General features: G+C 40.0%; 1 protein-coding gene across 1 annotated transcript in view; it reads right to left on the bottom strand.

Annotated features, from left to right (window-relative positions):
• The window catches only part of LOC109031665 (angiotensin-converting enzyme), a 115,649-nt gene extending 102,553 nt beyond the window's left edge, over window positions 1-13,096 (bottom strand). Inside the window, exons 1-2 of the mRNA XM_072296650.1 lie at window positions 12,148-13,096; window positions 6,929-7,066 (exon numbers count right to left, since the gene is read on the bottom strand). Of these exons, the coding sequence (XP_072152751.1) occupies window positions 6,929-7,066; window positions 12,148-12,240 (231 nt within the window). The 5' untranslated portion in view covers window positions 12,241-13,096. The remainder of the gene's footprint in view (window positions 1-6,928; window positions 7,067-12,147) is intronic.
• Between the last annotated feature and the right edge of the window lie 13,360 nt (window positions 13,097-26,456).

Consider the following 26,456-nt stretch of genomic DNA (forward strand, 5'->3'; position numbering starts at 1 on the left):
TCATCAAAAGCATTTAATAATATAAGATGAGTGGATTTTAGAATCTACAAGGTTTGTCGCAGCATCTGGATGCTTGAAATTACCATACTAGTCAGTCGGGAACGCCACACTGGCACTGTGTCGCATAGTGTCAGCCGTATCGTGTTATTTACCATACCGGTATATTGGTAACTATGCTGCAGCTTCACTGTGTAAAAAATCAAGTAGACAGTATGGTAAATAACACCCAAACTCTGGTAAATCCCACCGATTATTTTTTTCAGTGTAAATGTTTATCTCTTTTTAAATCATTCTAGGTCTAGTCATTAGGTAATTTACTCATTCAATCTGGTGTCAATGGATTTGGTTCCACCAAATGAAGGATAAATGGACCGCGTTAAGCAAAAAGGAACCAAGCCACATCAGCTATTGTCAAATTTAATCGGGCAATTTAATTTTTGACGTGAAAACGGTTGTGCGGACTTTCATGTAAGTTTCGATGAATTTTCTGCATAGTATGAAGCAAATTCCTAAACATTTTCAAAAGAGTCTGTACAAACGCTCTCTTGTAAAACAGTAAATTGCCCAATTAAATTTGGCAATAGCTGATGTGGCTTGTTTCCTTTCTGCTTAACGTGGTCCAAATCTGGTCTCGTCTAGTTTCAACAAAGTTGCAACTTTCGGTCGATAAGTGCCGATTTTCGGCGATCTGATTGGAAAACAAAGTTGCAACCCGCTGAGATTGCAAAATTGCGGAACTAAAGTTGTTTAAAATCTAAAAATAGGCAACCAGTAATACTTTGAAGTTGAAACATGTTTCAACTTAATTGCAACTAGTTCCAACAATGATACCTAGCTCCTTCGGGGGAGAGAGTAGGCAATCTGCACATCAATCTATTAGTTGCAAGAATCAAACGATTTTGTTGCAAGTTGTTGCAACCTCTGCTTCGTGGGTTAGGTACTAATATTGAGAAAACGACGCATTTATTCTTTCGACGCAACGTGTTTTCCTCTTTCAAGGAAGCTGGGTAGTTGAAAACAAGCAGTGAACTCCAACACAATGTGTTGATAAGGCGCGTCATTAACTCGCACATATAAACACCTTTAGTTTTCATTTACAGAGATTTCAAAATAGGCAAGCAGCGCACAACAAGAGAATTCACGATCCAACACTGCGAGGTCAACGACGCACCTTGACAAGACCGTGTATTGTGAATGTAGAAAGCTATTCGATCGAATTTAAGTTATTTGATCCGCCTCAAGTAAAATCTTATCAGATTCTTGAAGAAAAGTGCTATACGGAATAACTTAAGCGAAGAAAGGAAAAATTCTGTCGAACTCCAAGAAGATAAAGTCGATTTAAAGGTATTTTGGGGCTAAAATACCCAAATCACCGGTAGTATGAATCCCGTTATATTATTGAAAAGAAATTGACTGGATATAAATGCAATTACATTAAATATGTCTTGATTTTGTTATTTTAAACGTCTTTTCATGCAAAGAAGTTCAACTATGTCGTTGCTTTATTCATTCATGAATTGAAAGTAAGCAATCTACATCCCGAAAATCTACTGATTTGCCGTAAAAAATTGCAGAAACTTGATATACCAGGTCGATGCACCCACTTGTTGAATTTACCAACCAATTTCGTGAGTGCAAATGTGTAAAAATAAATATGCTATAGTCATTTTGGGTGCATTTATTTTTCATGAAACAATAATAATTTCAATCCCGAAAAACCATAAATTTTCCGTATAAAACCGAAAAAATCGAAATATGTCGACTTCCTGACGTGAAAATTAGATTCTACGTGTGTAAATACTTATGTATCGATATGCTGAACAGAAACTATGCGTGGACACAGTCAGAAGCCTGGCAACATTAATTCAACAGAAAAACTGTAAAAATTAGATCGGATTTTAGCCGCTTTGCCCGCCTCTCCTCGTTCCGTACAACAAACTGTTCTTATGCTCATCTCAAAATTTTTCTCAGAGCTTTGGGTTTTTATCAGCTTCCAATTTAAACCTCGGTTCGATGGCCGAATCGGCTGCCAAAAGAGCAAGCCACTGTTGAAGGGTTCTATGAGAAATTCGTGATATTATCGGCTCTCAGGAAATCACCCCATGGCTAAAATTGGTGGTATAAATGTTTAAGTGCTTAAAATAATCGTATTCAAGAAACGAAGGCATTAAACTTTGGAGTCAATTTCTTTTTAATAATATAACGGGATTTACTACCGGTGATTTAGCTATTATAGCCCCAGAATACTTTCAAAGCGCCTTTACGTTCCAGAATCTCGACGGATTTTTTTTTTTTTTTTTTTTTTTTTTTTTGGCTTAAACGATTCAAGAGACACTGTAGTTGAAAATATAAAGATTTTTCGATTTGGACGTATAAAAAATGTTTAACTCGTTCAGGCACACCGTGTATTTTATGGAGTACTGCTGTTATTCGACCCTTGTCTTCAGGTCAAAATTTTTACAAAGAAGCCCCTTGCAAGAGACGAGTTTTTTGTAATTTCTCCCAGTTTTCCCCCCGTTAGGTATATAATTGAATTGCTTGTCAAATTCTGAAGTCAATTATATTTAATTGTAATTTATACATTTCTTTTTTTCCCCTTCATTTTATTTTCTGTATGAAGAAGTTTTGTTGATTTCTTCGGATTTCGATTACTGTAACTTCTCTTCTATTCGGCCGATTTTTATGAATGAGGTCTCTTTTTATTTGTGTTTTAACGGAGAGTAAGGAAAAAATTGCTAAATACACGCGAAACAATTTTTTTTGAAAATTGGATGAATCCTAGCGTGACGGTGAAATGGTTAATGAAGCGTGAGTAATTGGGGTACGGGTATCGGCCGCGCCGGGACCCAAGGCGGCCCAAGGCCCATCGTTCTTCATGACGCCGACGCAATGATCAGGAGCGTGGGGAATAGAGGGGTAGGTGGATTCCTGTATAAGCCACGTTTAGCAAATGGTCTATAATGAGTCTCGAGGCTCATCACAGATTGCACTTCGGCTGCCTTGACTATCAGAGCAGTGGTACCAAATTTTGAAAAGCATAAGAGGGGTGTGGAGATCTGTCAAAGCAACGTTTTGAACGAAACGGAGTGAGTGAAATTCTTATTCGCAGAGTGCCGAACTGGTCAGTCATCCTCGAATCAGTTCGCTTGTTTCTGCTTATATAGGTGTGCATATTTTAAATCAGCGCGTCGCATTCTTAGGCTTTTTTTTAAAAAAACCAAGTAACGTAGACTCTTGGTATTCACTGCACATAAACTAGAAGGCCCCAGAATGAGAAACAACTTTAAATCATAATTATTGACGGATAAATAAACTTTTTACACGCTTTGGAAAATCTCAGAAGTTCGCGGTAGTCACTTTTTGGTAAGGAACTAAGGGACTCGGTTATTGTATCGAGCAGGGTTCGAAACGATCGCAAAGGCGGTATACTACGTATACGCGCCAAAAGGAAACGACGGTGCTCTGAAGGCATTGTCCCCGTTTACTAATTTCAAGAAACAGGTGTCTTTATTCAAGTAAAAACGCCGTTGATTTTATTCAACAAAATAGGACTTTCTTGTCCCAAGACAATTCTGAGTGCCTATATGGAGAAACCCGGTGTTTTCTGCCGAGGCGAACCCGCCTTGGAATTAGTAGAAAATCCGAGTCAACGCGTTTACTTAAATTTAGGAAGCCTTTTTTTAGTGTAGTAGAGACGACATTTTGGGCACGGAATGGGCAGCTTCCAAGGGGAGCCATTCCCCTTCCCAAAATTACCTGGATGAAATTCTCAGCAGGGGTAATTTTTAACAGGGTTTGCGAGGATGCCGATCGATTCGCGGGCTTATTAATTAATTCACAAGTTTGTCGGTCAATTTACTACAGTAAAAGTTCGTTAAGTCGAATTGTCTGGGGACCAATGAAAAATTCGACTTAGCGGGAATTCGAGTTATTCGTTTCTCCGCTTAGCTCGAAATCAGCGTGAAAATCGCAAAAATTCGACTTAAGTGGCAAAGCGCCACACAGTGGTTTTTTAGCGGCAAAAGCCCCATTTTCCGAAGATCATTTATTTTAAAAAAAAATGTTATTTTCCAACACTTAAGGGTTCACACTAACATAAGTCAAACATATAAGTACACTACATATAAGTCAATAGTATTTTTTACTGTCATTCATTTATAAGATTGCTACAGCACGCTAAAAACAGAATTTTTATCTTGTAGAAAATATTCCTTAAAATAGGCATTTTTTACGCAAAATTCAGCTGATCCTATTTAATTCTAAATCAATTTTTTTAGAGTAAATGCTTTAAAACCTGTCATCTCTAGTTCATATAGAAGTGATTTCTTGGGGTGGTTTAAAAAAAAGCAAAAATCTTGAATGACGGGGATAAAACCAGATATTCTTCAAATTTAAAAATCCCATCAGAATAATCGGCTTAGGAAAGACTTTTAAAAAATCTGTCAAGGGATGTTAAAAGATTACAGGCATTTTCAGAGAGTCAAAGGTATGTAGTAACTGCCCTGAAAATATTTCAACCCTTTTCAACCCTGTTTAGAAATAACAGGGGTTGAAAGTTATCAAGGGCGCGAAGAAAACACAGTTTTCGAGACAGTTCGCGCGCAGCACCGCTGTGGCCGGTTTCGCTAGGTAGTTTCATTAAACAATTATTAAGCCTGCTAATAAATACAAGCATTTTTTGAGGATCAGAGATGTTTGCTAGCTATCGTGAAAACGTTTTACCCTCCCTATTTTACTCTTTTTATAAATTACAGAAGTTGAAACCTTACCACGAATCATTCATTGAATTTCGAAATCTATACCTACAGAATTATCGGTGTAAGAAGATATTTGAAAATCATGTAAAATAGTTACAAGTATTTTCGGAGGGGGGGGGGGGTCGAAGGTACCCTCCTTGAGTCTCTTACAAAATTACAGAGATTAGAATAGTAAAATGACACGGCAAGAAATACAGTTTCTTATGGTTCTCGCGCATCCCCGTCGCACCGCGCTGGTATGTCTTACGCTAATCTACGCTGCTTGGTCTGTGCATGGCTGCTTCCAGCCACCTCCTCGCCGGTTGTTTGTTTATGCCAAAGAATTCAGTTCCATTTAATTATAGAAACGACAAATGAAAAAAGATGAAAAGTTTCCCAACTTTCGCCCAACCCCCAATACGTCCGTGACTAGTCCCAATCCAATCCACGTGGGAAACGGTATAATACTTTTTAACACCTGAGTGGCTAACAGGGCTCTGGTTTGACCCCCCCCCCCCCATCCGCATTTCGAATAACCTTCGGATAGTCTGCCTTATTTACAAGTGAATAATAAAATAAAATAAAAAACAGCAGCAGCATCAGCAGTACTATCTCTGAATTGACCCGGGCAGTAAAAAGCGACTGAGAGTACCTAACTGCTCCCGGGGTTAGCTTATCTTCTTTTCATCAGCCTCGTCTGCAAAGATTTAGTGTATATTCGGCTGCCATACGTTTATTTTATACTTAATACAAACAACAATAACAATACCTACCAACATCAGCGATAATAAATATCTAAAAACAACAACACAAGCACAACTTTTCTCAAGCACCGAAAGTTGAGTATTTAAGAATTAATTACCTGTGCTTTTAATAATTGTGTTTTTTCTAATAGTTTAAAATGTATTAAAGGTGAATAATAAGTTTAGATTCCTATAAATTACTTTACATTAAAGTGTGAAATTGAAAAGTTTAGTGTCTTTTGGTCACAGAAAACTTCATAGTACCGCGAAGTTTTCATTTTTGAATTCACCCCCGTATTACCTATATAACAGTGGGATTTATTATCAACGCCCCCCCCCCCCCCGGTCAAAAACTGATCTATTTCTAATTTTTTGTGATAGTGTTTGTCTAATACAGGTATTTGAAGATAGACAACGGTTAAAATTCACATTTGTTAATTTTACTCATGGTTATGAGGTTTTTGCCAATTTTCCCATAAGGAGGAACCACTGTGCGCCACGCTATTCACTATCGACAGATTTGCGGAGAGAGTAAAGACGAGCCGGAAAGTGCGGAAGTTTGGAAAAAAGAAGTGTTACCTGATCTTATTGCCGGATATGACGCATTCTGTATTTATAACGCGGACGAGCTAGGCCTTTTTTATAACATGGTGCCCGACAAAAGTATGGTTCGTAAATCCGAAACGGCTCACGGAGGAAAGCGGTCCAAGAAGAGAGTGACAATTCTTTTGTGTGCAAACTCAGATGGCAGCGACAGGTTGAAACCGCTAATGATAGGCCATGCAAATAATCCGCGATGCTTCAAAAATCTGAATCGTCAAAAATTTTAATGCGATTACAAAGCAAACAAAACTGCTTGGATGACCGGCGACCTCTTCAAAACATAGGTCAAAAAGCTAGATCAAGATATGGCCGGTAAAGGCAAAAAAATAATTTTATTCATAGATAATTGTACTGCTCATACTCCTGAAATTGAAGGTTTAACTCATGTCAGAATTGAATTTTTCCCGCCCAATGCAACGTCCATCCTTCAGCCCCTTGACCAAGGAGTTATAAAAGTAATGAAACACAAGTATCGAAAATCAGTCGTTCGGAGGCTTCTTAACTTTATAAACCTCCCATAGAAACTTGTTGTGTTTTTCGTTGTAAAATCGGATTTTCGAGAAAAAAAATTTCGACATAAGCGGCTTTCCACCCGGCTCAAAAATTCCCGAATTCGTCAAAAGCGTAGTTTTTTTAACGTTGTTCCATAGGTATGCAACGTTGCGGGACCGAAGAAAATTTCGACTTAAGCGGATTTTCGTCTTAATCGTGGTTCGACTTAACGAACTTTTACTGTATTTCAAAAAGTATCAAGAATTTTTCCCTAGCGCATCGTTCGGTGTTCACACACGGATATTTAATTGTGCGTAACAGAATGTAAAATAGAAGAAACAAAAAAGGACATACCATTCTTCGCCGATTCACTTCGGTGATGTTGGTGCTATAATCCCATTGAGCCGACGAAACTCTGAAGCAGATGTTGGATGCCTCATTTTCGTACTCGCGGAGGAATATGAGAACATCCTCTAAATTCATTACGGTTCCCTGCGGAAAAAGACAAATTGAGACAACAGTTCATTTTTCTGGTGATACGTATGATTCTTCTCGTAGGAAGAGTAATTCTATTACCAAATTGGGGAGAAGGGGGGGGGAGTACAGCTTTGTAAGCATTGGTTCAGGCGTTCACAGGGTGTCCCAAAAGTCCGAAACCCACCCCCACCCCCCCCCCCCCCCGGTAACTTTTGAACGTATGGAGATAGAAAAATGAGACTTTTGGGATTTTTCTATCTTTAAGGGGACCATCTTCTAGGAGGGTCTAAATTTGTGTCCCTCCCTCACGGGGGGGCGGGGGGGCGGGAGGGCGGGAGGGCCTCCAACTTTTTTTAAAAATGGTAACCCTTATCATGAGATACATCATCAGGCGCGTCGCCAAAAACGCAGGTAAAAAATAGGAACCCTTTTGGGCAAGGAATAAAAGATGAAATGACGGAGGAGAATTAGACTGCATTTTGCAATTTGGAACTATAAATTCTGGCTCTTCTGGAAAAACACGTATAAGCATAGGGAAACTCATGGCACATACGTTGTTTTTATACCGGGCTAGAATTTATAGTTCCAAATTGCAAAATGTAGTCCAATTGAGATGCATCGGAGCTATATTGGGCGAGGAGCTTTCGCCAACGCGGCAACGTTGCGTTGTCGTCTTATCATCATCACTAGTTGTCCATTGATCTGATTATGAGGATATGGGCAATCACTTCGTTTACGTACCTACTGTTTACCCACGGTTCCAATAAATTATGTATCATTTTATCAGAGGTCAGTGTTTTTCGAGCGGCAAACGGGACATTAGCGTGCAGGACAGATTTACGCATACCCTCAAAGTTTAAATTTTTCCGCGGCAAAACATGTGTAATTGTAGAAAATTACAAACTGACGGAGTCCAATAATGAAAAAAGTGGTGATATTAGATTTCGGTGTGCAAACAAAACTTGTCCTTCCAGTGTTATCGTCGATGCAACTGGAGCACATGTTATACAGGGTGTACCAAAAGTCCGTCCCACCCCTGCTAACTTTTGAACGAATTGTAATGAAACTTTGGGAATGTTCCTATTTCAAAGGGGAGCATCTTTTGGGGGAGGGGGGTCAAAATTTTGGTCCCCCCCAGGGGGGGGTGCGGGGGGCCCCCAACTTTGTTTTCAAATGGCAACCCCTATCTCGTGATACTTCATTCGAAAGAGCATAAAAACTAAGAATTTTGGCACAAACCGCAGATCAATATCTTAATTTTTGACCGAGTTATAATAGGTCAAAGGTCAAATTTGACCTATTTTCAAAAAAACCTAACTCCGGCTCAAATTATCGTAAAGAAAAAAGTAAAACGGGAAAATGAGTTAAAAAATACGAAATTTAAACGGTCAAATTTAATCACCTTAAATTTCGTTTTTTCTAACTTTTCTCGAAATTTGGGGACTTGCCAACGTAATGTTGAACTGATTTCGACCTTACTCAGGTGAAGTGGAGGCAAATCTAGGCGAAATTGGCTTATTTCCCGGGAAAATTGAATGACCTTGGAATTGACGTATTTGGGGGTCCGAGCCCCCCCCCCCCTTAAAATTAAAACGAAGTGATTTCTGCAATTTTTCCTTAAAAGCGGACACAATTTGGTAAATTTTCCCGTTTTACTTTTTTCTTTACGATAATTTGAGCCGGAGTTAGGTTTTTTTGAAAATAGGTCAAATTTGACCTTTGACCTATTATAACTCGGTCAAAAATTAAGATATTGATCTGCGGTTTGTGCCAAAATTCTTAGTTTTTATGCTCTTTCGAATGAGGTATCACAAGATAGGGGTTGCCATTTGAAAAAAAAATTGGGGGCCCCCCGCACCCCCCCCCCTCGGGGGGGACCAAAATTTTGACCCCCCTCCCCCAAAAGATGCTCCCCTTTGAAATAGGAACATTCCCAAAGTTTCATTACAATTCGTTCAAAAGTTAGCAGGGGTGGGACGGACTTTTGGTACACCCTGTATAACATGTGCTCCAGTTGCATCGACGATAACACTGGAAGGACAAGTTTTGTTTGCACACCGAAATCTAATATCACCACTTTTTTCATTATTGGACTCCGTCAGTTTGTAATTTTCTACAATTACACATGTTTTGCCGCGGAAAAATTTAAACTTTGAGGGTATGCGTAAATCTGTCCTGCACGCTAATGTCCCGTTTGCCGCTCGAAAAACACTGACCTCTGATAAAATGATACATAATTTATTGGAACCGTGGGTAAACAGTAGGTACGTAAACGAAGTGATTGCCCATATCCTCATAATCAGATCAATGGACAACTAGTGATGATGATAAGACGACAACGCAACGTTGCCGCGTTGGCGAAAGCTCCTCGCCCAATATAGCCCCGATGCATCTCAATTGGACTACATTTTGCAATTTGGAACTATAAATTCTAGCCCGGTATAAAAACAACGTATGTGCCATGAGTTTCCCTATGCTTATACGTGTTTTTCCAGAAGAGCCAGAATTTATAGTTCCAAATTGCAAAATGCAGTCTAATTCTCCTCCGTCATTTCATCTTTTATTCCTTGCCCAAAAGGGTTCCTATTTTTTACCTGCGTTTTTGGCGACGCGCCCGATGATGTATCTCATGATAAGGGTTACCATTTTTAAAAAAAGTTGGAGGCCCTCCCGCCCCCCCCCCCCCCCGTGAGGGAGGGACACAAATTTAGACCCTTCCAATAGCACAGAATATTGATATAATACTACAATAGTACTGACACGTCAGTAGAGTCAGTATTCATATAATGCTGATGTATTCTAATTTAATATTATATCAGAACTATGTCAGTATTTATTAGTTACTGATTTGGAGCTGTCAAAATATTGTCACAGTATTGGCCGAAATGCCACCCGAGTGAGTTTAAATTTTTTGATCTGCCACAAGCGAAAACTCATCAGCTTAAAGGAGTTTACTGTTGAGTCAGTTTACTGAGTAATTTCAGCCAAAATACACAGTTTTTTTTTGTTGAATTCCTGGAGAATAAAGTCGACTTAAAGGTATTTTGGGGCTGTAATAACCAAATCACCGATAGTAAATCCCGTTATATTATTGAGAAGAAATTGAATCAATATTTACAAGCAATTGCACTAAATTTGTGTTGATTTTGTTATTTTTAGCATATTTCAATGCAAAGAAGTTTAGCCATGTCCGATGCTTTACCTATTCATTCAAGCATTGAAAGTGAGCACCCCATTTACATTCCGAAAAATCACAGATTTGCCGTAAAAATCGCAGAAACTCGATATACCGGGTCGATATATTCACTCGTTGACTTTAAAAATGAATTCCATGAGTGCAAATATGTGAAAATCGATATGCTTTCGTCCTTTTGAGGTGTATTCATTTTTCGAGAATCAATAATAACTAATTCCAATTACAAAAATCATCAATTTTCCATATAATATCGAAAAAATTGACAAAACAAATCGATAAATGTCGACTCCCTGAGGTGTAAATTATATTCTAAGTGAAAAAATAGGTACCTACATATGTTTCGATATGCTGAACTAGTCCGTTTTTGTTGCTGTTTTACCACATTTATCTATAGGTGCTTTAAAAAATAAACTACGCACCCAAACTGTTGAAAGCTCGATTTCATCGGCTCTCCGGAAAAATAATGTCACTTGCAGCTGTTGTGACAGTAACTAACTACTGCTCTCCTCACTATCACGGCAGTAGGATTATAATTTTAGGGTTGAGCGGATGTTGAGAGCGAACTCCTGAGGAAAATACGATTCCGTGATATTTAACGTGGTTAAAGCAGCAGTGTAAATGTGAAGAAAAAACTGCATTTTTACATTACATTCATTGAAAAAAAATTTTGAGCGGCCGGCCCCTTTTTGCACATGTAGTGCAGTTTATATATGGTTTTATCCATTTCTTTTCGTATTCAGGCCACAGTTGTTGTGTGTGTTTTTTTATTTTTTTTTTTAAATATTGCCAGTAAATGTATGCACAGGGTGCTCCCAAAGTCCGTACCCACCCACCCCCCCCTCCCCCCGTTAACTTTTGAATTTGTAGAGACTGAAAAACGAAACTTTGCAATGTTTCTATCTTAAAGGGGAACTTCTAGGGGGGTCTAAATCTGTGTCCCACCCTTAGGGAAGGCGGGGCGCCCTCAACTTTTTTTTTCAAATGATAACCCCTATCTTGCGATATATCACTTTGAATATAATTTACACCTCAGGGAGTCGACATTTATCGATTTGTTTTGTCAATTTTTTCGATATTATATGGAAAATTGATGATTTTTGTAATTGGAATTAGTTATTATTGATTCTCGAAAAATGAATACACCTCAAAAGGACGAAAGCATATCGATTTTCACATATTTGCACTCATGGAATTCATTTTTAAAGTCAACGAGTGAATATATCGACCCGGTATATCGAGTTTCTGCGATTTTTACGGCAAATCTGTGATTTTTCGGAATGTAAATGGGGTGCTCACTTTCAATGCTTGAATGAATAGGTAAAGCATCGGACATGGCTAAACTTCTTTGCATTGAAATATGCTAAAAATAACAAAATCAACACAAATTTAGTGCAATTGCTTGTAAATATTGATTCAATTTCTTCTCAATAATATAACGGGATTTACTATCGGTGATTTGGTTATTACAGCCCCAAAATACCTTTAAGTCGACTTTATTCTCCAGGAATTCAACAAAAAAAACTGTGTATTTTGGCTGAAATTACTCAGTAAACTGACACAACAGTAAACTCCTTTAAGCTGATGAGTTTTCGCTTGTGGCAGATCAAAAAATTTACACTCACTCGGGTGGCATTTCGGCCAATACTGTGACAATATTTTGACAGCTCCAAATCAGTAACTAATAAATACTGACATAGTCTTGATATAATATTAAATTAGAATACATCAGCATTATATGAATACTGACACTACTGACGTGTCAGTACTATTGTAGTATTATATCAATATTCTGTGCTATGTGAGAAGGGGGGTTTTATTTTCGTCACGTGCAGTCCAAGTAACGTGAATTCTATGTGGTAACGTCGAACGTGCTTAGTCTAAAATTTAAAAAGTTTCTCACCTGAACATACGAAAGATTTTGAGCGGCTGACTCTTCAACCTGTAGTAATATCACAGAATAGATTCCAAAGATATAAGAATATATGCTCAGCATGTCGCAATTTTTTAATTAAAATCACAAAATCAAGAAGTTAATCTCCGGATCACACGTTGCACTTTTTTCACTCCTTTGCACGGTTTATACGGTAAGCCGTTATTAATATGACGAAATGTTATACCTATTTAGATTGCAAGCTGCGGGATTTGGTTCAACAGCTTTGTATATATGTACACTACATTTTAGAAAGTCTATGGTGGCTAGCAAGTTCGCGATTTTTATAATCGGGTTTTCCGTAAAGGGGCCATGAACGATTGTTATTAAAACAAAAATAGGTTCTTACGAGATCAAAAAGTAAAAACCGATCAAATTCTACCAACATGCTTAGTATGTTTGCACTCTTCCACGAAACGAACACAGGAAGTGACGAGAGGATGAAACTAGATTTTAGTGATCAATGGTGCTTAAGATCAAGACACACATGCCGGTAAACCCAAAGTTGTTACCGTGTAATAGTGACGTTTACCAATGAGTTCATTTCAGACACTCCCTTTTACAACTGCACCAGAATTACTGACCTCAAAACCCGCGGCGTGCCTACTGGACTGTCATAGTAACGAGGAAAACCTGGCACATGGTGGTTGCATTTACAATCGCGATTATGGTGGCGTCGAGTCGACCGCTTCATTTATTCGCGAACAAGCGTTTTCAACGGATGGCGCGGCTATTTTTAATACGCAAGCGTTACGTTGTAGTTTTTGAAAAGTTCGAAGTTACCTCCGCTCGCCGATCCGCTCGGAAATCCAACAACCTAAAGATAGCTCCGACCGTGGTTGCTTCACGCCGCGCCGACGTCCGGCCGAACCGGGGAGCAATAAATTGCCTCCTACATCTCAGTCATCTGTGAAGAACTGAAGGGGCCGAAGAGTAGGGGAAAAGACCATCTCTACGACTCGGAACCATGACTGTACATCCGTCTTGCAGTATTCCACTTATTCCTTGCGCCTACCGTGGATTTTCCGCTGGTCGATAATCATACCCATCGCACTCTTTTTCGGGGCGGTCTTGTCTCCAGGAAATAATCGATTTCGTAGATCGCAATTGAAGTGCTTGAGCACCGGTAAACAGGTAGAATATCCCAGCTAACAGTAAAATATTCATTGGATAATCCAGTGATGTCAACGGCAAACGTATAATATCATATGATTATCCAGAATATCCTACGAATATACCTAATCTATTGAATCCAAGACATATGGCATCCCACTAATGTTGGAGTAGGTAAATCTGCTGTAGTGCAGTTTGTAAAGGGTGATCGAAAAGTCCCTTCCACCCCCTCTAACTTTTTATATAATTGAGGTAAAGATTTGAAACTTGGGGGATAATCCTAGGTCAAAGGGACCTCCTTTTTGGCCCCCCTAAAATTTGCAGGGGGCCCCCCTTGGGGGAGCAACGGCCCCCAACTTTTAATTTTCAAATGGGAAGACCCCCTTTGTGATAGCTCGTTCGAAAGAGCATAAAAAAAGAAAACTTTTCGCGCAAACCCGAAATCAATATCTCAAACCGTTTCAAAATGGCGGCCGGTTAAAGTTCAAAATGGTCGAAAATACACACCGGTTATTTGTCGACGGATTTGCGTGGAAATCGGTATGTAGGGGTATTTTGACACGAGAAAAATGAATTTGACGTTAGATTTTCAAAAAAACCGAAATTTCCAAAATGGCCGCCGTTTACAGTTCAAAATGACCAAAAATTGATTTTTTTAGAAATCTATGTTCAAATTTGTTTATCTTATGCCAAAATACTCTCAAATTCCAAGTTTTAGGCAAATCCATCAGCAAAAAACCGAGGTGACAATTTTCGGCCATTTTAAACTTTAACCGGCGGTCATTCTGGAAGTTTTGATTTTTTTTTAAAAATCTAACGTCAAATTCGTTTTTCTCGTGTCAAGATACCCCAACATACCGATTTTCGCGCAAATCCATCGACAAATAATCGGTGTGAATTTTCGGTCATTTTGAACTTTAACCGGCCGCCATTTTGAAACGGATTGAGATATTGACTTTGGGTTTGCGCGAAAAGTTTTCTTTTTTATGCTCTTTCGAAAGAGCTATCACAAAGGGGGTCATCCCATTTGAAAATTAAAAGTTGGGGCCGTTACCCCCCTGAAAATTTTAGGAGGGCCAAAGGGAGGTCCCTTTGACCTAGGAATATCCTCCAATTTTCAAATCTTTACCTCAATTAGGTAAAAAGTTAGAAGGGGTGGAAGGGACTTTTGGACACCCTGTATAAGGGAAAAAAGGAGAAAATCTGTGAGGTGAAGTCGGGTAACTTGGCAAGAGTTCGGAAAAAAAGTTAAAATTTCAACTAGGTACATTATTTTTCCCCCATCGCATCATATTGGCTTTAAGAGGCCACTTTTTTAATTTTTATTTTAGTACAAATAACACCTCGACTAATGTAGGCCTCGTCGACCTCACGACACCTTGTCCATACCACACACCATAGATACCATAGACACCTCGACCTCCTAAATGTAGAATGAGTCAAAAGTCGAATTTCTTCTTTCAATTTTTTCCCTCAAATTTTCAAAAATGTCCTATTTTTTGACCCAGTTACCCAACGTCGTGGGGTAACTCGACTACCCCTCCTTAATTTTTGAAGGGGAATCATTTTTAATTTTCATTGGCCAGAAGGTGATTTCCCTCTTATGGAGGTTTAAGAAAACGCCATTTAAATATATATAAAACTATTAAAGTGGTTAAAAATAATGTTATAACTGTTGGCGGCAAAATCCCCTCAAATCTGATAATTGAAAAACGGCCCCAAAAAAATGTTCCTTCTGGATAAATGCTTAGGTAGAACTTTCAGTGTTACTTATTACTCATCAAGAAGAATTATATTTCAGGACATTTTTTGGCCAGTCTCAGTTTAGGATGATACATTTTTAAAAATTAAGTAAAACAACTTGAGGCGCAAGGCTGATTACGGTGGAGTAAAGCGCTGACAAGTTCCTGTCCAAGCAAAGTAACTGAAGCGTTGTGGGTCTAAGAACTACACTGTGAGGAACTAGAACTGAACTGCCGGCTAGAAGAGACTCCTGTTACCCTCCTACATGCCTTAAATTTTAGGAGAGGACAAATGAACCAGAAGACACAAATTTTGTTTGACGTGACTGAAATTAACTTTTACACTACTCCTGCTAAAAATTTCTCATGGGAATTTCACTCAGGCTGTTTTGGGCAGGGGAATAATTCCCCTGAGAGGTGGCTCTCATGAGAAGTGGCTCCCATGAGAAGTGGCTCCCATGAGAAGTGGCTCCCATGAGAAGTAGCTCCCATGAGAAGCTCCCTAGTCCGTGCCCAAAATGCCGTCTCCACTAGCAGAGCCATAGAAGAAAAAGATTAAGGATTGAACGCGAAAAATAATTCGTACTATTGCCGTGGCATGTCTTAGACGTGAAAGAAATTCTTTGCTACTATGCAAATCTCCGCAGTGCGGTCAATCCCAGGCGGTCTCCCATCTAAGTACTAACTACGCCCGACGTTACATAACCCTCGTGATCGCCCGAGTGCCGCTGCCGTGGAGCTCCGGAGGCTCACGTGAGTTCGAGGGAAATTTAGCAAGCATAAACATCCTCAGCGCCGCGCCGCGTTGATTCCATGATGGAAATAGCAACTATATTCTTGAAAATTTCTACATTACGCAGTTTCAAAGAAACAAAAATAATAAAAAATTAGATCCATTTTTGGAAAGAAAAAAGTGAATAACACATGAATAAAAAATAAAAAAAAAAGTATATATAGTCATTAAAACGAAGAAAAATATAAATGAATGAAATCGTTCGATATTAGCGACCAGTTGAAAAAAAAATTCACGGAACAACTTAAAATGTTTATAAAATGTAGGTACCGTTGTGGAAATTAGAATTTTAGCGTACAGTATGCAAGAAAAGAAATTATATATGTTTACAGTTAAGCCCCGAAATTTGGGCGCATTGCAATATGCCCGGGCCAATCCCAAAGTCGCGATTAGCCAAACGCGTTTTGGGCACATTACGAAATGGTTCAAAAATTCAACTATTGCCGGGTAGATTACAATGCGCTTAAACATGCCGTGAGCAAATCTCGCAAGGTTTACAAAAATGAGAAAACTCCTCGCTGGTTGAGTGGCAACAATGGATTACGAAATTCTAAAATTCCAGTTCCTAGTGTGGATCGTGTTAGAGTGGATCAGGGCCGGACTGGGAAGATAAGGCCTGGGGTGCAGATAGGACCCGGGGTCCGCTTTGTGCTTCGGCCCCCATCCAGGAGGGATCTGAGGGTGCTCCTTCGGAAAATTTTGAAAAATTGAACCTCTAATAACGCTATTATTGGCTGTTTTTAACACATTTTTTGACAAAAAAGGGGGAAAATTGAAAGAAACGTTGACGTAAATCAGTTGAAAATTTATCGGAATACATTCTTTAAAAAACTACACCCCAAAAATTATTTGATCTCATGAAGCTTACGATGAGTAATGATAAAAAGCTAGTCAGTTAAATTAATGTAAAAACAAAGAGTAGCAAAACAGCAAGAAACGACACATTGTCATGCACTCCATCAATACCTATGCATAAAAAGGAGGAAAATTATAAAGTTAACTCTACATATAGAAAACATCTGAATGACGAGGCTCCTCATTTCATGGATCCAAAACTCTTAGACCCCTCGGTCTCATTGACGGGCCCCGTTCAGGTCCGGGCTACGGATGGACGATGACCCCACATACTTGAGGGAAGGGGCAGAAGGAGGGCGGCAGCCTCGACAGGCCCCGTTTTGATTCCGGGCTTATTGTCGAGCAGGAGTCTCCTTGCAAAATCAAACTTTTGGCCTCTTGAGTCTCAGGGCCAGGGAGTGAGGGGTCTTCTGCGACTTTCAAGGACCCGCGGCCCTCGTGGAGAGGACTGTCGAGTAAAAAGTAAAATTTTTGGGATCCAACGGTTCAAATCCCCACACTTTGTTCAATAATCCTTTCAACATTCAAGGATAACCCTCTCAATGCCGGGCCCTCTCGGGCGGAGAGAACATTTCCGCGAGGGCACGTCTTATCAGATTTTAGAGAATTAAAGATTAAGAAAATTTGAATTTGTAGCCTTTGAAGGGCACAACCTTACGGCCCCCCCTTTCCAACCCCCTGGAAGCTCAAATGATCGTTTCCGGGATCGGAGATGTACTCATGAAATACCTTAATTTTGCCTTAATAATTAATTACCTTTTTTTGGTTGTTCTTTTGTCAACGCGGGCCCAAGAGAACTCGAAGCGCCCTCTGAGGGTTGGGCCGCATAGCGGCCAGAAGGCATAGCCCCCTGTGAGTCCTGTGACCCTGATGAGGGGGTGTTGTCTTGGCTCTCAGTATAAAGGGACTCTAGAGTTGGCCCGTGTTCGGGCCGCGCAGCGCGCTGGGCTACCTATTCCATCCGCTCTGCCGCTTTCCCTATTTAGTGGCTTTATACGTTCATCTGTCTCTCTCTCTAACTGTTATTAACGCTATTCACTTACTTAACACCTTTTTTCAATAATACCGTCAATCAGGGCTGTTTGGGAAATTTTTCGCAGATTTTTAGAATTTTTAACTATAGAAATCTCCCACTAATTTCAAAACATTAGGACATTTTGGAAAGTTCTGACCCCAAAGTATAAGAAATTGGGGTCGACTTATTTTATCTCCCCTTTGGGGGGGGGGGGGGGGGTCGAAAAAATTTGGAATGGAAACGTGAAAGAAAAACCTGATTCAAGTTTACTTCTCCTATTTTTTGATGATAAGTTAACCGAGAATGGCTCAGAAGCCGATAAATCAGAAAGTGTCCCTAAAAATTTAATCAATCCTGAGCTCCAGGATGAAGTCGTAGAAGTCAGTGACTCTGGAAGTGCCCTTGAAATTGTATTTGATCCAGAGCTCCAGGATCACAACTCACAATTTAGTGACTCTGAAAGTGTAATTTCTCTGGATATATCAACATCCGATAATAGTGAATTAGATATCACAATTATAGAAAATTCCACAATTATAGATGACTCGAGTGAAACTGCAATTCAACAAATTTCCTCTCTAGAATCTCAACCCTCAACACTAGTAAGTCCCACTATTATAAGGCTGATAAACTTAGGTCGAGGCGTACCGAAGAGGCCTGACCCAAACTTTGTGTCAAAATGAGTACTTGAAACTTTTTATTAAAAAAAAGCTAACTTGCGCATTCTCCTGTCTTAAATCGAATGTGTTCAGCTAAGTCTTTACTTTATTTCTTTTCTCGCTGTCTCTCTCTTACAGCTTTTACCAATCTCCAGATAAACTGGTAGTTGTTATGTTTTAAGATTTTAGATCACTGTTTTAAGATAAGATCATTAATTTTTCCCTTATCATGATCATATATATATATATACATATATATATAAGTCGCTTTATAACGCACTCTGGCGTTCTACGACACCCAAACGCCACATATGCCTGTCTTCCCAGAGGTTATCGGGCAACTGACACCGCAACATCTCTTCGTCAACGCCCTGCCGCCAACCCTTTACGGGACGTCCCCGTCGCCTCTTCCCAGGTGGTACCCAATCCAAAACTTGTTTGGGCAACCTCTCCTCCGACATTCTTTGCACATGTCCATACCAGCATAACTGCCTGGACATGACGTCGTGCACGATATCTTTCTCAACATAACTCTCAGCTCAACATAAAAAATTAATTATGGCTTGCTGAGATCTTCTTGTCAAACTGTAAGCGATGCCTCAATAGTATCATAAAATATTTAACGCATTATTTCAAAATACAATAATGTAATTAATACTGCAAGCGACGCCCCAATGGTGTTCTCAATGTGAAACTCTTTACACCCCAATGGTGTTTTCAATATTAAGGACTGTACATCCCAATGATGTTTTAAAATCTAAACCTGTACACCCTAATGGTGTCTCTTGCAATGTCTTAAATGAAGCCCCAATGGTTTCGGTTAAATTTTTAATTACAATGCCGTAATGGTATCTACAGACCTGTACACCCTAATGGTGTCTCTTGAAGCCCCAATGGTTTCAAATCAATTTTAAATAACGGTGCCCTAATGATTAGTAAAAGAAAAAAAAGTGTAAAGAGGAAGGTGATGGATAGTGATGTCATCTTGTCTTTTAACTCCCCCCCCCCTCATTTTACGTACATTTCCCCCCTATATTTACTCAAATTGATCACCAATAACCGTATGAAACTCCATTGACATAGATGAATGAATTAATAGGCAAAAAGGAAACCGCACGCACATAAGGGAGGGGGAGGGGTGATCGGAACTGCTTGATTTAGAAATACGGATGAAGAATTAAAAATAAAATGTTACACGATCATGCAGAAAATAAAAATCAAACAGCCCACCCGGGACCTCACGGTCATGGAGCCAGCTCCTGTGCAGTAGGTAAGGCTCCGGACACCATTGGGGTACCAACTGCGATAAAGCGGTACAAGAGGCTGCTTCAGTGCTACTTCGCGCCGCACGACCAAATCACACGCCGAAAACGCATATTTTGGGAATTGTTTACACCCTTCCTATTGGACATTCGGGAAAACGACGAAAATCGACCTCTGGAATTGGTCCGTAGAGTCTGTAAAAAAAAAAAAAATTCAGCCCAATCGGAGGTGGCAGGTCTGGAAGTCTCCCGAAGCTTAGCGAAGCCCCAAGAAGCATTTCTCAGCGGAAAAATCGCCAAGATCATGAATATCTGAGCGATTATCCTCGATCTTATCGCGATAAAATCGCGCTTTTATCGCCCGACAATTTATCGCGTTAAATGGCGATTTAATCTCGATTTTATCGACGAAAATTGATCACGATTCTATCGAACCAAGTATTGCGATGTGTAGCGATTACATCGCCATATATCGTAATTTTTAACGCGATAATATCTCGATATTTTGCCACCGATATAATCGCGATAAAAAACCGATAAAATCTATATTCATCGCGATCACTGCTGCTCGGGGTATCGGCTACCTCATCGCTTGAAATGATGACTTTAACAACGCGTCTTAATCTGTAAGCGTACTTTCTCAAAACGTGGCTGCATCATGCAATTTCATTACTTAGAACAGCTACGGTTTATAGGTTGATCCAAAAGTCCCTTCCACCCCCTCAATCTTTTTATGTTTTTAAGGTAAAGATTTGAGACTTGGGGGATGTTCTTAGGTCAACTCAAAGGGTGCTACTTTTTAGGCCCCCTAAAATTTTCAGGGGGCCCCTTTGAAGCGACAAAGGTTCCCAACTTTTTTTCAAACAGGAAGACCCCCTTCATGATACCTCGTTTGAATGAGCATAAAAAAAGAAAACTCTCCGCGCAAAACCCGAAGTCATCTCAAACCGTTACAAAATGGCGAACGGTTAAAGATCAAAAATGGCCGAAAATTGGCAACTCGGTTTTTTGTCGATGGATTTACGCAAAAATTGGTATCTAAAGGTATTTTGAAACGAGAAAAACGAATTTAATGTTAGATATTTAAGAAACCCAAAATTTCCAAAATGGCCGCCGGTTAAAATTTCAGAATGGCCGGAAATGTTTTTTTTATGTGTTAATGTCATGCCAAAATACCCCCAATTCCCAAGTTACAGCAAATCCATCAGCAAAAAACCGAGTTGGCAATTTTCGGCCGTTTTGAATTGGAACCGGCGGCCATTTTGGAAATTTCGTTTTTTTAAAACCTAATGTCAAATTGTTTTTTTTTTCATGTCAACATACCCCTGAATACCGGTCTTCGCGCAAATCCATTCACAAACAACCGGTGTCAGTTTTCTACCTTCTTGAACTTTAACCGACCGCCATTTTGTAACGGTTTAAGATGTTGACTTCGGGTTTGCGCGAGAAGTTATCTTTCTTTATGTTCTTTCGAACGAGGTATCACAAAGGGGGTCTTCCCATTTGAACAAAAAAAGTTGGGGTCCGTTGCCTCCTCAAGAGGGCCCCTTCAAAATCTTAGGGGGCTGAAAAGTAGCTCCCTTTGACTTAAGAAGTCTCAAATCTTTACCTCAATTTGTTAAAAATTTAGAGGGGGTGGAAGGAACTTTTGGATCACCCTGTTACATCACCAACAATCAGAGCTAACTTCGACTTCTGGTAGGTTTTCAAGAATCGCGTGGCTATTTTACATTGTATGAAGTACGCCGGAGTGCGTTGTAGGAGCGACTCTTATGAATGCATGTACGTTCCTTTATTCAGACGTTATTACTCGATTTGATGAACATGCCCGCCCAGCAAGGATGATTGTGAGTTCGTTGCCGCAACGTTTTTTAACAATATTTCTAATAACGTTTAGTGGCAACGTTTTAAACATTGTTGTCAATACGTTGTGAAAAAGTTTCAAGTCGACATTTTTTTAAAGCGTTTTTACAACATTATTAAAAACGTTAGTAAAACCGTTGTTAACCAATTTTGTTCTGATGTGTTACGCAAACGTTTTAAAATCGTTTTATTGCTGTGTTGTCAAATCGTTTTCGTTCACATTGTTGTAACGTTTGATAAAATATGTCATGGCGCGGCAAAGAGCGCGTGCAAGCACATGATGTGCTGCACATTGGAGGGGACACTTTTACACTGGAATTTGAGGTGTTATCTCCCCTCTGTTTTTTCTCAACAGACGATTTTCTCCGATCAATATAAGGGAATGCACCCTCATACAATTTCATATGTATATATATAATGTGTTAAAAATAAAAAAGATAGTTACTTAAATAAATAAAAAATAAACAAACAATAATACAAAAATAAATAAATACAGATAAAGTTTAAAAAAATATAACAATTTAAAATATAAAATAATGAAAAAATAAGGAATAATTAATAAATACTTAGAATATAATATAATACAAAATAAAAATACTTAGTAATTAAAATTATAATAATAATTTTTTTCTATAAAATGAATATATTTATTTACCTCTTCTTTATTTTTTTTCATACTCTTTTCTTTCAAAAACTTGATCTTCCTAATATTATTTCAAGTATCCTTCGTTGTAGAATGATGCACATAAATTCAAGAATATCATTGCTTTCAATCACTGAACCAGATCTGGGGACGTTTATCAGTGCTAAAGTACCGATTATCCCCACGCGAGCGTCCGTGGCGACATGCACCGACACACGGGCGATCACCGGAGTTCAGCAACGTCGGGTGTAGTTAGTACTTCGATGGGAGTCCGCTTAGGTACCCCGGCGGAGCGCAGACTTAGAGTGAATTTCGGGTGCCTAAGAAACATTTGGACCGCGTTAAACAGAAAGGAACCAAGCCACATCAGCTATTGCCAAACTTAATCGGGCAATTTAATTTTTTACATGAAAACGGTTGTGCAGATTTTTGTGCAAATTTCTATGAATTTTTTCCATAATACAAAGCAAATCCCTTAAAATTTTCAAAGGAACCCGCACAAATGCTTTCTCGTAAAAAATCAAGTTCCCCTGTAAATTTGGCAATGGCTGATGTGGCTTGGTTCCTTCTGTTTAACGCGGTCCATTTCTCCGCAGTCCGCAATGAATTTTAAGAGTTATGTGGAGTGCGCCTAAAATAAATCACCGATTTTTTTTTCAGCGTACGTTAGGACAACTTTTCCGGCAACAATGCGACAACGTTACCTTGAAACGTTGCGCTCCGCGGCCAAAAGTAACGTCTTCTCAACGTTGTGACAACGTTAGCCAACAACGTTACACTGAAACGTTGCGCTCCGCGGCCAAAGGAACGTCTTCTCAACGTTGTGGCAACGTTAGCCAGGAACGTTACTTGATTTTTTGCGACGATGTTCCAACGTTGCTGCAACGAACCATTACTCGGCGGGTGCGTATTTATCACAAATTGGATCAAATTATTATCATTAAACCGCTCAAAAACCGATTGATTCCGCGGAGCTTTTGCATGGTCACCACCCATGTCAAAGTTAGTCTGACCATATGAAAAAGTACTAACGCAAGGTAAACGAAGATTAGTACGAAGGGAGGGGCAAGATGTACTACAATTTCTCAGGGTCTGGGTCTGAGGAGAGGAAAATTATGGTGTAGAACATACATGCATGTTGAAAAGAGATCCTCAGTATACAATAAAGGAAGGTAAAGTGGCTGTTTTTTCGGGGACTCGTGAGTTATCCTGCAGAGGAAAATCTGAAAAATCCACGCGATAGGTATTTACCTATAGGATATTCGAGATCGTAGGGTATTGGTAGGATACCTATTCTTATTAGATTCCGTAAGTATAATGCTAGCTGGGCAATGTTCAAAACTTGCAGATATTATTTTGACTGAGTTTCGTCGGCAGCATGAGAAAATACGTTGGTAGGACGTAGGAGTAGGTAATAGAGTTCAATGTTTTTATAGCCTAAATGTGCACCAACATATCTTAGAGCCTTACGGCCTCATCTATCATTTTTGCGATTGTGCGTGGAGCATTAAGCATGTTTGCATGGGGTCGCACTATTTCCTTATTTTGGTGAAATATAATTAAGATAATACGTATAGCTGCTAAAAATTTAATTCAACGAATAGGTATATCTTTCCTCTTGTTTTCTGGCTCACGAGTCAAATAGCTGAACGACATACTTAAATGGCTGAAAGACGTTCTCGGCGTCTATGAAGGAAACAGCTAGGTTCCAAAGCACGGGTCAGACTTCACAGTAGAATGCGTGCTACTTCCTGCCGATGCACCCACTGTGACCGATGCTACACGCCACCGCGTCATCAAGACATTAACATCGGAATGAGCCACCTGACAAATTAGAAAAGTCTTACAATTAGTCATAGGTACCTAGTCTAAACTAGAAAAAAGGGCACATGATTCATCTACAAAATTTCACGAAGAAAACCAATTCACGCGAAGAGAAGCTCGGTAATCAATTCCGGAATGAGACATTATCAAAAACTTGAGTCTTCAAGACCCGCGCAGGGTAACAGAGGTGGAAAAGTCAGACGTAACCCAAAGGATAGTCGACAAGGGATTAGTAAAAGACGTAATTCACCAAGTACATATATTTACTTACGGTGAGTACTCATCAGTTAATATAAACATAACCTCACTTTCTTCTTTTACACAGAGATAATAGAATATATATAGGTAGCAGCATAGAGTAAGAGTAGTTAGAGGTAAACTCTCCCCTATAGAAGCCCTAATAGTGGGGCGGAATAGCAAGAAATACCCCTAGAATCGTGCGTTTCTGGATAAAAGCATGAAACTTTCAGGAAGTCTTCTACACCTATGAAGAAACGAATTTAGCCTGGGTGCCCAGTTCTAAGGGGTCTCAGGGGGGCAGGGGGGTGGAGGAACCCTAAAATCATACAATTCATGTTTTGCTGTGAGAATTTTTGTACACAAGTAAATAAAACTGATTGACTTTGCGGAATTAATCCCTTTGAGGCCACCTCAATACATACTGGAACGATTTTACCCACTAATCAACCAATTTTGACCAAAAGGGTGCTTGGAGGGGAGGGGGGACCTGAGATTTAAAGCCCCGATTTTCTTGTGAACTACGAATGCGTAATTAAGGCTTATAACAACTAAATCCATTAAGCATTATAATTTTACATTTCCAAACTATTTCAAAATTGATAAAAAAAATTCGTCGTGGCCCGGGGGGGGGGGGGGGCGGAAAGCGAAGCGCAAGCGCACACCGTGCCAAGGCGGCACAGCGTGCAATAAGGCTCTCCTAATACAGGGTGTTTCAGACCACCCGCACCAGGCCTTTTTCTCGGTTGGTTTAGGTCGCACGAAGTCGGAGACCGCGGGGTTGAATAGAGAATTGACCCCAAGGAATCCGAATTTCGTAGTCCCGAAACCCCCCCACCCCTCCTTGGGGGGTAAAGGGGGGGTCGCGATGCTAAAAGTCACGGTTACCGACCAAATTGCGGATAGATCGCATCAGAATTGAAAAGCACGAAAAATTTCACGTGGAATCGACCCCTAAAAATCCAAAATCGGACCATCCAAGGCCCAAAAATGACCCCCTAAAGAGGGGGACAGTACCCCCCTCCATAATTTCTCTTTGGTCTCAAAATTGACGTAGATTCTCTAGAAAAAGACAGTTTCCCAGGTAATCGACCTCGAGAAATCCAAATTTCATGGTCCCGAAGCTCCTCTAGCTCCCCTTGGGGGGTAAACGGGGGGGCCCAATTTTGAAAATCGGGGCTCCTTTCCGAATCGCAAATTGATTGCATCCAAATTGAGGAGCAGAACACATTTACATCTTAAGTGACTCCTAAGAGTTCTAATTGACTCCCCTGAACGGCAGAGAGTAACCTCCTGAGGAAGGGGCCTCGCCCCGCCAAAAATTTCTCAGGATTCCTCTTTGGTCGCAAAATTGACGTCGATTCTCCAGAAAAAGACGGTCTCCAATGTAATCGACCCCGAGGAGCTCAGGGAACATGAAATTTAGAGTCCTCGGAGTCGATTACATTGGAGACCGTCTTTTTCTGGAGAATCGACGTCAATTTTGCGACCAAAGAGGAATCCTGAGAAATTTTTGGCGGGGGCGAGGGCCCCTTCCTCAGGAGGTTACTCTCTGCCGTTCAGGGGAGTCAATTAGAACTCTTAGGAGTCACTTAAGATGTAAATGTGTTCTGCTCCTCAATTTGGATGCAATCAATTTGCGATTCGGAAAGGAGCCCCGATTTTCAAAATTGGGCCCCCCCGTTTACCCCCCAAGGGGAGCTAGAGGAGCTTCGGGACCATGAAATTTGGATTTCTCGAGGTCGATTACCTGGGAAACTGTCTTTTTCTAGAGAATCTACGTCAATTTTGAGACCAAAGAGAAATTATGGAGGGGGGTACTGTCCCCTCTTTAGGGGGTCATTTTTGGGCCTTGGATGGTCCGATTTTGGATTTTTAGGGGTCGATTCCACGTGAAATTTTTCGTGCTTTTCAATTCTGATGCGATCTATCCGCAATTTGGTCGGTAACCGTGACTTTTAGCATCGCGACCCCCCCTTTACCCCCCAAGGAGGGGTGGGGGGTTTCGGGACTACGAAATATGGATTCCTTGGGGTCAATTCCCTTTTCAACCCCGCGGTCTCCGACTTCGTACGACCTAAACCAACCGAGAAAAAGGCCTGGTACGGGTGGTCTGAAACACCCTGTATAACGTCTATGTTGCGCCGCATTTTTTATACCGCATTTACGATCGTTGCACGTATCTTACGCTCGGTGAAGGGAGAGGGGGCTCATTTTCAACCCCTATTACAAAAATATGAAAATAAAAATAAAAAAAATGGAAACGAATGATA

The sequence above is a fragment of the Bemisia tabaci genome, chromosome 1, assembly GCF_918797505.1.
Source record: "Bemisia tabaci chromosome 1, PGI_BMITA_v3".
Classification (NCBI taxonomy): domain Eukaryota; kingdom Metazoa; phylum Arthropoda; class Insecta; order Hemiptera; family Aleyrodidae; genus Bemisia; species Bemisia tabaci.